The 14182-nt window shown below is 44.0% G+C and overlaps 1 protein-coding gene across 1 annotated transcript in view; it reads right to left on the bottom strand.

The window, feature by feature from the left end:
* LOC149282010 (histone-lysine N-methyltransferase EZH1-like) overlaps nucleotides 1-10309 on the bottom strand; it is a 116875-nt gene extending 106566 nt beyond the window's left edge. Inside the window, exons 1-4 of the mRNA XM_089498681.1 lie at nucleotides 10190-10309; nucleotides 9519-9647; nucleotides 8349-8468; nucleotides 6042-6162 (exon numbers count right to left, since the gene is read on the bottom strand). Coding sequence (XP_089354807.1) covers nucleotides 6042-6162; nucleotides 8349-8468; nucleotides 9519-9647; nucleotides 10190-10306 — 487 coding nt within the window. The 5' untranslated portion in view covers nucleotides 10307-10309. The remainder of the gene's footprint in view (nucleotides 1-6041; nucleotides 6163-8348; nucleotides 8469-9518; nucleotides 9648-10189) is intronic.
* Nucleotides 10310-14182: the final 3873 nt, after the last annotated feature.

Here is a 14182-nt window from a genome sequence, read left to right as displayed (position 1 = left end):
GGGGAAGCATGGGGGATGGCGACGTAAAGAGCTGGGCCCGACGCCCCGAGCCTCTCCACACCACCAAGCTAGCGGAAAGTAAAGGGTGCTGTGTCACGCCGCAGCCAGCTCTGGGGCCCCATAAAGCGTGGAGCACTCGTCCCCTAGAGTCCCCCAGTTCCAGCTCGACCCAGGGCTTAGCGTGAGGGCCCGTGATGTTCCATTCAATTATGCGCAACAAATGGACAGCCTGGCCCCGGCCCTTTGAGCGTGTAAGCTGTGTAAATTACTGTCTCGGGCTCTTATTGCCCCAGATAAATTTGGTGATGAGTGAGTGAAGCTGAGCAAAGAAAGCCCCGGGACTCGGGTCGGTAATGTTTGGAGCAGATTCAACTTAACCGCGTTTACCCGACCCATTCAGGAAATATAGAGGGGAGACCATTTATGGAGGTCAGCGGACAGGGCGGTGAGTAGCGGGGCAAAATTAGCGCGGTAGACCTGTGACAGGTCAGCAGTCAGCCCCTAAGTAGCGCATCTGGGTCGAGCACCACTTGAAGGAGAAAATGGATCTAAGCAACGAGGTCTGTATGAGCGGAATGGATATATTAAGGGTCTCAGACTTGGAATAGTTGATCTTAAGGTTGGAGGGATCTCCGTATAATTAAAATTCATGCATAATGTTCGGCAATGTAACTCTTGGATTGGTAATTACAAAAAGGAGGTCATCTGCGTAGGCCGCCACTTTGTGGTGCACCTCCCCTGCACAAAATCCCTGTGTGTCTACATTGGACCTTATGGCCTCTAGGAAGGGCTCGAGAGATAGGACAAACAGAATCGACGAGAGGGGACAACCCTGTCTGGTGCCGTTCCGTATCGTCACTGGTCGCGATAAGACGCCATTAACTCGGACGCGGGCGGTGGGTGATGAATATAAAGCATCAATCCATGTCAACATATAAGGGCCCAAGCCTTGGTGCTCCAGGGTAGCCCGTAAGAAGGACCAGTCCAGCCTGTCGAATGCTTTTTCAGCATCAGTGGACAGGAGCATTACCTGTCGTGCCTCCTTCTTAGCTCTATGGATGATGTTGAGAATCTTAACAGTATTGTCACGGGCCTCACGGCGGGGGATGAATCCCGCCTGATCTGAGTGTACCAGATGAGGTAGGAACCGGCCAAGCCTAAGGGCCATCATCTTTGCAAAAAGTTTTAGATCGGCGTTAAGTAACGAAAACGGCCGGTAGCTTTGGCATAAACTCTGGTCCTTGCCCTCTTTGGGAATCACCATGATCATCGCTTCCATGGCCTGGGGTGGCAAGCGGAGACCCTCCCGAATAGAATTTAGAGCCCGCACAAAATAGGGGAACAGCTTTTTCGAAAATGTCTTATAATATCCAAGGGGCAGGCTGTCTGGACCCGGACATTTGCCCCGCTGGCTAGATTTCAGTGCTAACGACAGTTCGGCTTCGGACAAGGGGTCCTCCAAAGTAGAAGCCTGGTCAGGGTTGAGTTTGCGACGAACGTGTCTGTCAAGGTATTGGCGTAACCGATCTCGTGCAGCAGGCTGAGTGCCCTGGGGATCGGACGTACGTATATTGTATAGCTATGTGTAGTAGGAATGGAAGGCCTCGGTAATCTGGGCGGGGAAAGGGGAGACCTGGCTAATATTATGTACGTGCGATCTGCGGTGCTGGGAGCGTAACATCCTGGCAAGTAATTTGCCACATTTGTTGCCATGCTCGTTGAAGAAACGTTGGCTGTAGAGGGAAGCCCGCCTAAAGCGAGAGTTTAGCATATCAGAAAGTTGACCTCGCGCAGCCAGCAGGCACGGTAAGAGTCCGGCAACAATGAGTGTTTATGGAGAGTTTCAAGGTGCATTATCTGCGAAGTCAATTGGTTGATTTCCCTCGAACATGCTTTCTTCCTTTCTGCACCCTTTCGGATGAGAAACCGCGTATCACGCACTTGTGGGCCTCCCACAACACCAGAGGGGACATCTCCTGCGTGTCGTCTTGAAAATAACTTCCTAGCTCCGTCTCAATCTGGGCCACCAGGGACTCATCAGTCAAGAAGGAGTCGTTCAGTCTCCATGTCCATTCCCGTGCCTTATACAGCGGGGACGCCATAGTCATAAGCATCGGGGAATGATCCGACCAGGTCATCGGCAGTAAGTCCAAGTGAACGTGAGAGAGGAATAAATAGTCAAGTCTGGAGTAATGATTGTGTGGTGGCGAGAAAAACGTATAGTCACGCGTCGTAGGGTACAAGGAACGCCAGCAGTCGATTAGGAGTTTTGCTAGGGTGCCCCGAATGGAATGTAAACAGTTATCAGGTAAGCTACTATTGCCGGTCGACGTGTCCGTCAAGGGGTGCAGAGGGGCGTTCATATCACCCCCTACAACCAGGATACCCTCCTGGAAGTCGGAAAGGGAGGAGGCAATGGACCAGAGAGCCACGTCCTGGCCAGTATTAGGAAGGTACGTGCTGGCAAAAGGTGTACATGACCTCTGCGATGGAACCCTTAACGAACGTATAACGGCCAGAGTGGTCTAGTAAGGTGTCTTTGACTAAGAAAGGGACCGTGCGGGCTATGAGAATAGCCGTACCCTTAGTCTTGGCTTCCGCGTTATTGCTGAAGAAACCCAATAGATAGTAAGTATCTCTGAGACTGGGGGCCTGCCCTGCTTTAAAGTGGGTCTCTTGCAACATCACTACGGAGGCCCTGTGCTGTTTAAACTCAGGGAGAGCTCTAGAGCATTTTTCGGGCAAGTTAAGGCTGAGGCGTTGGCTGAGTAGAACGTGAGCGGAGAGGGCTGGTAAGCCGTCATGATGAACGTGAACGGGGTGGGAGAGGTGGAAGAGGGGAAAACCTCGAATTAGGGGGACACCGGGACGGGCACTAGGGGGAGGGGTAGGAAGGGGATGTGTGTCAATCGCCGGAGGCAGTTCCACACTCCAAATATAGAGTGCGGGATCCCCGGTAGATGGGGTACGACACCAGGTCCTGTAGGGGCTGAAAGGCGAGCAGGCGGAGGAGAGTGCGTTAAGCGAAACCAAACGACAGGAGGTGTCTGGAAACGACGAAGTAACGACAGCATCCGACCACCCACTCAAGTGCAACAAAACGAAAGGTGAGCACCTTGTAAAACAACTTGTAGGCAGGTATAATTAACCAACATTAAGGCACGGATCAGCATACATAACGGTCACAGAGATTAATGAACTACCCCAACGCAGGGGGATATAGTGTGTGAGAGGGAGAAAAAAAAAGTAAATAATTCACCCCCAAACACACAGCTCCGGGGGTACTCGTATGGATGTAATGCATGTTGTGAGAGGCCGACATCCGGGCTAAGCCGAGGCAGACTGAGGCGTCCACGGGGGACCAAGAAGACCGCCGGTGTTGTGCCACATGGCAGTTGTGCCTACACAAGGTCGTCACGCACAGGTGGAGGGCATGAGAAGGCAGCATATGCCATATTGGAGCAGATAGGGGAGCTGTTAGTGAACAGGGTGACAGAGGAGGCGGGTGCGAAAAAAAAAGGGGGGGTGTGTATGTGCATGTGTGGTGCAATGTGGTAGGTCACGGGACCAAAAAGATTGATGGCCCTGCAGCGCTTACGCATGAGCGTAGAGTGCGGGAAGGCAACGCAGAGACAGTCAGGTGGGCTGCATGGGAGCCTAGTGGCGTATGGGGCGACCTAGGTTCAGGAGCCTAACAAGTAGCAGTGGGAGGCAGAAAAATAAATATGTATATAAGTATGGGAGTGTAAAAAACAAAAAAACAAAATCGCAAAAATAAACAAACAGACGAATGTCTCACGTGAACCCCAAGCGCTGTGCGGTGGAGAGTGTCCAAGTCTCTATGTGGCCCGGCTGTACAGTCTTGCGGGCAAACTGAAGTAAAATGCATTACACACGGTGCAGGTCAAAAGAAACATTCACCCCTCCAGGGGTTGAGCGCGGGCGTCCTCTTCGGCAACTCTCCGGTACACGTGGGAACGAACTCCTCTGGGTCGCGGGGGCTCGGTGTCGTTGCTGGCGCGGTCCAGAGGTACCGGCGTTGTCGTTGAGCCAGTCGCTCACTTCTACCTCGGGTAGGTCCAGGGCTTGCAGGAAGGATGGCACATCATCAGGGGAGCGTAGCGTGGCAGGGCAAAGGGATGGCCCTATCTACAGACGATTTTATGGTCTTGGAGCGCAGTGGTAAGCGGACGAAGGGCAGGTCTGGCCTGTAGGGTGTAGCGGGACAGGACCTGATAGCCCTCGAAGTCCCAGGATCTGCGGGAGCGTGCCTTCAGCATAATGTCCTCTTTCTCCGTGTAGTTATGGAGGCAACAAATGACGTCTCTGGGAGGATCGCCCGGGCCACCGCTGTATCTTAGCGCCCTGTGTGCGCGATCGAACTTAATGGGTTACCTACTGGGGTCCACCGGGAGACCAAGGATCATCAAGAAGAGCTTATTCAATACCTCCTGGAGGTCTTCAGGGCGTTCACCTTCAGGCGAACCCCGCACCCGGATGTTTGATCTGCGGCCGCGGTTGTCGAGATCTTCCAGACGGTAGAATAAATCGGCCAGTTTAGCGGAGTAAAAGTGATCAAGGTAAGCCGGTGATCCACTTCCCGCGCCCTAGTCTCGGTAGCCGTGAGCCTCGTGTCCAGGCGTGCCATGTCAGTGCGTAAGGCCGTAACTTCCGTACGGACCGTGTGCTTCACCTCCGAGACAAGGAGGCTGAAGTCACCTTTCGTGGGGAGGGAAGAGAAAATGCGCCGCCAGTCCCTGGAGGTAGGGTCCGGAGAACCGTCTGGGAGGATCAAAGTACTCCCTCAAAGACGGAGGTTGAGGTCTGGTACTGGGTCCCGGAGTCGTCGGGTCCGCAGGAACCCTCTTGATTCTGCCCATCGCAGGAGTATAAAGGTGCTTTCGCCGATTTTATAGAGCGGGTGGTACGGAGCTACAGGGTTATGTGGCCATCTTCCTCGCCAGGCCAGCCACGCCTCCCGTAACTAAAAGATCTTAAAAGTTCTGTCACCTCCACACTGCGTTGATTATGAAGGCACAAACTTGACATTAAAGAGGCAGAGGTTAGGGATCAAACACAGATCAAATATGTTGTTCTGTTTTGCTGTAACTTGTCAACCGATTGTTCAGTGGAAATGTTATCCTTCCATTTGTTTCCCTTTTATCCCTTTTTCTATTTGTCGAATCCCCTTATTCCCCCTTATCTTTTATTTTGTCTTCCCCATCCCTTTCCCATCATTTCTCTCCTGAAAACAATAAAAATGTATTTACCTAAAGAGGCAGAGGAAGGGTTAAAAGCACAGGTAATGGGCCCTTTTCTATTCCAGTATGACTTCGCCCCAGTGCACAAAGCATGGTCCATAAAGACATGATTGGATCAATTTGGCATGGAAGAACTTGACTGGCCCGCACGGAGATCTGACCTCAACCCCCATTGAACACCTTTGTAATGAACTGGAACGGAGATTGTGAGCCAGGCCTTCTTATTCAAAAGCAGTGTCTGCCCTCACAAATGCTATAACTGGATGAATGTACAAAAATTCCCAGAGAAACACAAACATTTTGTGGAAAGCCTTCCCAGAAGGGTGGAATCTGTTATAGCTACAAAGGGATGAGGGGCAACTACATATTAATGTCTATGTATTAAGAATGCAATTTCAAAGTTCCTGTGGGTGTAATAGTCAGATATCCCAATACTTTTGTCCATCTAGTGTATATATGTTCAACATAGTTTTCTATGATAGGTGCTTTAAAAGCCTTTTGCATATTTTCTTTTGAACAGTTAATATTTTACTATGTTTTTATGTTGTTTATTGCACATGAACGTAACAAACACTGCAGGCGTTTACTTTTTATTGTTATTACTAAATATACTGATTACACACACAGAATCACTTATTCTCTAAAGTGATCTCATCATTCACAACTGTAGGCAAGTGCATGCTGAAATAAAGACAGCTTCCCTATTTTTAGTAATTAACAGAGCCAGAAATACATGAAGGGATATTAGAAGTACATTAATAAATAAATTAAGGAATCTACCTTCTTCCCCATGTACTTTTCCATCATAATTATTAATAAGTTCCTCAATAAAAGTTTCATCCTCCTCTTTCACCTCATCTCCCATGTAGGGTATGTTGCATAGGACAGTCTCATCTTCCACCTATGCAAGAAACAAAATGCAGTTGTCTTATTGCTGGATTTGAGCTTGATATTACTACAGTAATCACCATTATAATACTAAAACCACAAAGAGAAATCCCAATAAAAAACGAACTGGAGGGGCTAAAATTAACATGCGAGGATGACCATTATACAACCAGGCCCGGACTGGCCATCGGGCACACCGGGCCGGGCGGCCCAAGGCTGGATTGACGTAGGAGCTGATGGAGCTGCAGCTCCAGGCCCCTACCTTAAAATAGGCCCAGTCAGCACCTGCCCCTTAAGCCCGCAGCAACTGCGACCGGGTCCGCCACTCTAGGGAGCCGGGCAGCCCCAACCAGGGCCGGCTTTAGGGGTGCGCGGCCGCACAGGGCTTAAATTAAAACATCGGGGTTTTGGGGTTTTTTTGTTTACTTTATTTAACATCCTTCATGTTAAATAAAGTTTGTTTAACTTTATTTAACATGGAGGATGTTAAATAAAGTTAAAAAAAAAAAAAAAACAAAAACCCGATGTTTTAATTTAAGCACTGTGCGGCCGCGCACCCCCTAAGGCCAGCCCTGGTGGGGGCTGCCTGGCCTCCTAGAGTGGCGGACCCGGTCGCAGTTGCTGCTTACTCCGGCAACAAGGTAAGTAGGGTAAGAAAGGGGGATGCGGTGAGAAGGGGCAGAGGGGGGAGAGGGAATAGATAGTGAAAGGGGGTACATATTGAGAAATGGGGAAGGGGGAACATAGTTAGAAGGGGCAGATAAGAAGGGGATGGGGAGAGGGGTAGTGTGAATGCTTATGAGAATGAATGAATAAATTTGTGGATGAAGTGTGTGAATGCGTATGAGAATTAATGAATTCATGTGTGGATGAATTGCTTGAATGATTTGTGAGACTGCATTAATGAGTATGTGTTAATGATTTGTGTGAATGAGTGAGTAAGTGTTTGTGTCTATCATGAATGTTTAAGTGATTTGGGGAAATTCAAAGATGGTACATGAAGGGTGGGCTTTTACAAAAAAAAAATAAAAATGGGCTGCTCAGTCTTAAATGCCCGGGCCTATTTTTGTCCCAGTCCGGGCCTGTATACAACTAAGGGGAGGAGACTGATGAAGCATTTTGAGGATGGATTATACTGTTTTTTCAGCACTTTATAAGACATCTTTCAAAATATCAGTGATGTGGTATAAAGCAGATTTGTGACTTTTCCATATACAGGACAGGCCTGGCTTACCAGGATATTGAAAAGTTACTGCCTGCATTGTAGCGGTCTAGAAGATCTTCTGTATGGCTGGCCATAGGGTCAAATAACGTGACCGCGCATATCTGGAGACTGGAGCTGCAACATCCTAAGAGCGATGTGTGCGATGATTTAACGTCTTAAATACTGGTGTGTAGAACTTCCTTTAACCATAAGTTAATTATTTGAAGTATTTATGAAACCTTTACTTCATACAATAAATATATAACAGCTGCTGTAGAATGTGTACAGAGAATAGACTGCAAGCTTATAAGGTATTGATCTACTTCTTATGTGTCTAGTAAAGAAAGAGAAAGAGTCCTTAAAATCCTTAGTGCTAGTGATAAGGTTGAAGAGAAATTCATGCAAGGTGGTGGAGACATGATGGTTGAGAGGGAATTACTAAGGGAGATGAATGTAAACACATTTATGGGGATAAGACCCCACAAATATGCGGCACAACTGTCATACTTGGGGTTGTTGTGTAATTTGTCTAGTGCTGATTTATATTTGCAGTTCAGCGCTCCCCATATCCTACATTCCAGAGTTCAAAGTTCAATACGCCAAACAAATCCATGTAATATTGCTTACTGGTTAAACAACATGTACATTTGTATTAAAAATTCAGCTTCGGTATTAAGATATGTTTATTCTTGTTCTTTTGATGTACTTGTGTATTCTTCCTCATGTTTTCTTTCACCTACTGATAAGTTGCAGTTTTTAATTGGTTTAGGCTTTATGAAGGAAATGTAAGGAGTAGGAAGGTAAATATCATAAATTAAATTTAATTCTGTGGTTTTGTCACATTCTACCACAGATTTCAGCTTTCATGAGGTGAACTTTTAAAATAAATAACACCCCAAATATTACAACTGGCATACACAAAGCACAAGTGAAACTGGAATTAATAAGGTTAGCTGAAAGCCATAATGGAAACAGCTCCCTTTAAATTAACATACCATGAAGTTTTGCTGCAAGGGAGACCATGAGTACATGATGGGAACTAGAGCCACAGTGTTCAGAGACCTCATGTATATACTCTGGAAAGGAAAACCAGGAAATGTACTTTCCATAGTGCACTGTGGAGAAAAAATAAAGCATAAATGGTAATAATTTAGTAAATCAAATTAGATGAAAGAAAAAAAATAATCTCACTGACTAAACTAAAAAGGCGTGTTTTCATATGTGCAATAAAAATGTTTTGTCTTGGTGCAAACATCTTAGTGAATTAAAATATGTCAAGTATTTTCATTTTCATATAGCAGACCCTTTCAGTTAAATATATCTTCTCAGTCTATCAATGTTCTACAGGTTATTACACTGTGTCTCCCTGTCACTGTTTGATGGCACTCTGCAGGACACCCTGAGAAATTGTACCCAACAATATGTATAATCCATACCCTTCACACACAGTAAAGGCAGCATTTGAATTCTAGAAAATGGTCAAAGGGGCAACTCTAAGCATGCCACAATGGTTGACATTTGCAAGAGTTCACTCTGAGCCCTGCTGCTTAGGCAGAAAGCACTGATAGGGCACCCCCCCCCCATGTCTGTGCATTGATTCAGATACAAGTAAAAAAAAAATAACAAAAAATTGTGTATTTAAGAGCACTACCCATTTCACTGTGAAAGGGGATTAGTTAGACAAACAAGTTTTTCTTTATTGAGGACAGTAACAATTTAGGCATATTAATATTTTTCATAGGGCTATAAGATTAAATATGGAGGTATAAGAGTCAAAAGGACACCTAATACCTACCTCTGTTCCCAAAATAAACCCAAATTTGCACAATTATGTTTGGCTTGTGCAGTATACTTTTAAGTGAATAAACTAAATCAAATGCGGCAAAGCACACTTTTTAAACACAAATTACCTATTCCAGTGAACAGCATTTTTGATTCTTAAAGCACATGTATTGAGGAACTGAGACCAAATAAAAATAAAAAGGTTTGCTTGGGATTGGACTTATTAGCCATAGGGTATTGAAGACAAATAGCACACTTTCCTAGTCGATCAATAAAATAATAAAAAGGACAAACAAACCAGGCACATCACTACAAAAAAATAAAAAAAATAAAAAAAGATACAATTTGCATTTCCGCTTAAATAGAAAAACAGAAAGGTTTACCTTTTTTAAAAAAGGGTGTCCATGTGAAGGCGTCATCACTGGAACCGGTTGCACCTTTAGCTTCTGCCAATCTTCATTTAAAAGCTTTATCCTTTCCTGAACTTTTGAGAAATTTTCTATATACTGAGTCTGACAAAAAATATTAAAATCACACGTAAGCAAGAGAAATCCTTTTGAGTTTAATACATTTAAACTGAGATTTTGTTTCTTCTGAGGGATCAAATAAATGAGTATTTTACTTAGTTGATGCTCATATTTAAATTAGCAGCATTTAATTTACCAATCTAATTTTACCAGAAGATGACATTCCCCAATATATTCTTTCCTAGCATTCCTCCCCGCCAAGGCACACTAGCCTGCTAGATGGGAAATAGACTGATAGAATGATGTGTAAAAAATAAAATAACTATTTTTGAATTTCACATAATATTTAAAAAAAAAAAAAAAAGCTTTCAGCACAAAAATTTAGACCAGGGTTTTAAACCTCCATTAACACTTTGAAATCTAAGGTTCTTGCTCCCCTGTGGCCACCACCATATGTATACTCCCTTTCTGGATACATTCTGTCAAAGAAAAAAAAGTTAGACTTACGTTGAATTAAGTTACACAAGACCAAAGCAAAGACTACCTTACCAACCAGTTAATCATAAAAAAACACCTAGTAAACTTACCGTGGCTGCTGAATTTGCCTGAAAACGTTTTAGCTGCTGAAGACGCATAAATTCTAAACGAACTCGCTTTTTCCAGCATATCAAACTCTTTGTGTACTGCGGATTGGGAGGGTCCATTGTGCTAAATAAAAAAAATAGACACCACAAGTGGATGAATGATACTGTCCAACACAAAATATCTGCCTCGTAATGAGGCAGACCAAGTAGAACCAATCAAAACAGTTCAATAAACTTTGGCTTTGTGATGTGACTCTCTCACAGATAGGAAAAATAAAAGCCAGATCGCTCTCCTGCCCATGTCACCACCAGGAAGCTCCGTGGTCACTAAAATTCTTGTTTCCCCAAGTCCCCTATCATTCTTCTTCAGGTTCCAGGGAGATCTGTGACCATCTTCAGCGGCCTTTATTTAACAGTTTTCCTCACAGTCTCCCTTGCTGCAGCATCGACCCTGCCATGTATCCCTAGTTGCAGTTGAGTTATTATTTGATTGGTTCCTGGCCATATGCTTGAACTGTGGCTTTTATTTTTTGTACTGCATCTTTTGATACCTTGTTTGGGCATAACTGGTTTTTATAGTTACCCAGTTTGGACCCTAATACTGCTTCTGCTTTGCCTTTTAAACCCTTCAGTTCCAGGGATTTTGGTACCTTAAGCCCAAGAGCAATTGTGCTATTTTTTTCTATATGTTAGTTTAGCTATTATTCCCCTTCCCTGTAAATAGTGTACCCATATTGTTTTCTTCAAGAAGAGAAAAGGGTTTATTTTTATACCATAATTACACGATTAGCTGAAATTTTAGAATGATAATGTCACAGAAGCCTCTGTGCCATGGGCTCCTGGAGTGGAGTGCCAGCCTCCTTACTACAGACTATGCGCCCTGGTAAGGAGTGCCACGTTATCCAAGTCATAAGAAACTCTAAAGACTATGGAGCTCGGAAACAGATTTGGAGTTCCTGCATTTTGGGACTGTGATGGTGCCTAGAATCACCCTACCCCTCAGTTAATGTTTTCCAGTGACATGAAGCCCTTTTGTGTGTTATTAATAAAAATTTATTTTATTATTTCCTAACTGTTTACCCACAGCACACTAAGGGCTGGGAGATGATCTAATCAAGTCAATGTGTATTCCTTATTTTAGTCGCGTCTGTATCCTTTTGTATTGTTAATCCCGTTACTGCCCCTGTTGTCTCTGGGAGGCAGATTAAGGGGGCGGTTTGTATCCCAGTATCTTGTTTTATGTTAATGTGTGTTTTGCTGGATATATCCAGCCGTCTGTGTCTAAAATAAATCAGTTCTCCTCTTGTTGTACCTAAAGACTAGTCTTGCCTGGTTATTTGGGTACTAGATATCCCTTTACTTTGCTTGGGGATATTGCCTACGGATTGCGTGGAGAAGTCGCTCTTGGCGGAGAGGGACAACCTGAGGTCCGTGGTCGGTCCGTCACAGATAACTTCAGTAAAAACTAGAGAAAAATAAAAAAAACTATCTTTTCATATATTTTCCACTCTGAATCCTCACAAAATGAGTTAAATTGACAGAAAACACAAAGGAAATGTATCAATTCTGGTGTCATGATAAATAAAACTACTCTGTCAACGATTTTTATTATAGTTTTATTAGTTGAGTCGATTTTATTTAATAAAAGATTAAATAAGCAAATGCTCTGAAACATAACCCTCGTCTTATAATCAGACCTCAAATAGAGGTCGGACTATAACACCAAAATCCAGATCCCCCTGCAGCGCTGCAAGGGACCTGGATCCTCCTCTCCGGCAGCCGGTAGGCGTCTGTGCGATGCGCGCATACAACCTCCGATGCTGCCGGCACTTCCGCTGGGGCTTCTACGATGGATCGCCTTCGTGACATGACCTTCCGGTGCTCCGTCATAGAAGCCCGGTGGAAGTACCGGCCAGCAGCAGCGGAGGTTGTCTGCACGCATTGAGCGTACATTCACCAAGTGCTGGAGAAGAGCATTCTCCACAACGCTGCAGGGGATCTGGATCCTCCTCTCTGGCAGAAAGTCTGTGCGTTGTGCGCAGATATCTCCCGCCACTGCCCTCCACTTCCGCTGGGGCTTCTATGATGGTGCACCGGCGTTACGTGACCTTCTGGGGCTCAGTCATAGAAGCTCCAGCAAAAGCGAATGTTTACCGGCTAGACACCGACTAGACACCAGGGAGTCTGGAGCACGAGGAACAAGTCTGGAGGGGATGTGGCATATCAGGGGGTATAAGGCATATTTGGTTGCATAGTGGCAAGCCTGGGGTCAGATTTGAAAATAAAAGGAAATAAAACCCAAGAACCTGGTTTGAGAAATATTACGTTTGGGTTTTTCTATCTTTAAAATCTAACTTTTATTATGTCATAGTAAAATAGGAAGGTGATTAGAGAAATGCCATTGTGATAATAATAAAATCGAAAAAAACAATCAGCCAACTAATCGATTATTATAATAATCGTTAGTTGCAGCCCTAATGTATTTAGCCCCCAGACGCCGATATTTTTAAATAGATTAATTTTACTTTTTCTTTTTGTGACCTTTTACCACCCCTCTAGTTAATCATGATCTCAATCTGAATACATAAACACTTTTAAATTAAAGGAGCAATTGTTACAACAAATAGGGAAACTGTATTCATTATAATTTAAAATTATTCTAAAACTGTTCTGTGTTCTTGTGGTCCTACCAACATAGCCACACTGGAGCAGGTAAACCACATACATAGAACAAAGGATTTATTTGTCTTTATTATAAAATGTATTCGTTTTAGTACAATCAAATTGTAAAATCGTATCTGTAAAGTTTCCTAGTGCATCCTTAGGCAGCACTCTCTGGAGAGAGAGAGAAACTCCACCCATCAAAGGTAGGGTAAGAACAAATTTTATAAAGAAATCTCTCACTTATCACCTAGCGTAATGAACCCTTATTTACAGAGAGTACTTTGTAGGTTGTCATTTTTACAGTGTTCTACCACCACTACCCAGTTTTCAGTTTTAGTGTACCAACTTAAATATTTATTGATGTATAAAGCACCAACATATTCTGCAGTGCTCTACAATAGGTAAACAGGACATAAAAAATAGCGCATAACAATTTTCACCAACACTAGCAAAAGGTAAGGAAAGTCCTGCTTAAATGAGCATACAAGGTAAGAGGTAAGTGCCACTGTTTGTGATGGACCAGCCACATACAATACCCTCCACTAATATTGGTAAATATGAGCAAAGAATTGCAAACACAACATAGGTTTATCCAAAAAAAGAAATAAATCTTGAAACAGAAAATTCAAAATAATGCAGCGCGGACATTCTTCTACATAATGGCTAGCAAATGTACTTTCTGTAGAGGCTTAAACAGTGAAAACGTTGCTCAGAGCCTCGCTTTTACGACATTATATGACAACGCTGTGTTCCTGCCTCCTCAAGTTGGTTCAAACATTTTTCATAAAAAGCCAGCCCTTTGGACCAGCCTTCCCACTATGCCAGCACGTGTTTTTTTTTGTTTTTTTTTAATCTTATAGTGCAGGGGCGTCCAACCAGCTGCTGCAGGACTACATCTCCCATCCTCCTCAGCCAGCCCCTTAGCTGAAAGAGCCATTATGGGAGATGTAGTACAGCAGCAGCTGGAGGGCCGCAGGTTGGACGGCCCTGTTATAGCGTATGGTCATTTAACCCATTTTATTTTGTGCGCCTACCCTGCCATATACTGTGTGCTATGAGCATGTAATGTAGAGCACTCTGTAGATTTAAATAATTATACAATAAACAATACATGTGTAGGAGTACCATTGCAATCTGAAGGAGGCAGCTGAATACATTTTGAAATAACCTGTGCAAAAAGTAGTAACCAATCCAAAAGAAATGGCTTTGGTCAGGGTTTTCAGAAATATATATTATATGGGTTACTACTGTTACAAACCTATACTCTAACTGAAAATAATGGAAAAATATACTTTAAAATAGCAAATAAGGTCAACAATGATCACCTTTTAC

This window comes from Sceloporus occidentalis, unplaced genomic scaffold (genome assembly GCF_023333645.1).
Source record: "Sceloporus occidentalis isolate IW3139 unplaced genomic scaffold, rSceOcc1.0.p SCAF_124, whole genome shotgun sequence".
NCBI lineage: Eukaryota > Metazoa > Chordata > Lepidosauria > Squamata > Phrynosomatidae > Sceloporus > Sceloporus occidentalis.
This window is presented reverse-complemented; position numbering and strand designations above follow the sequence as displayed.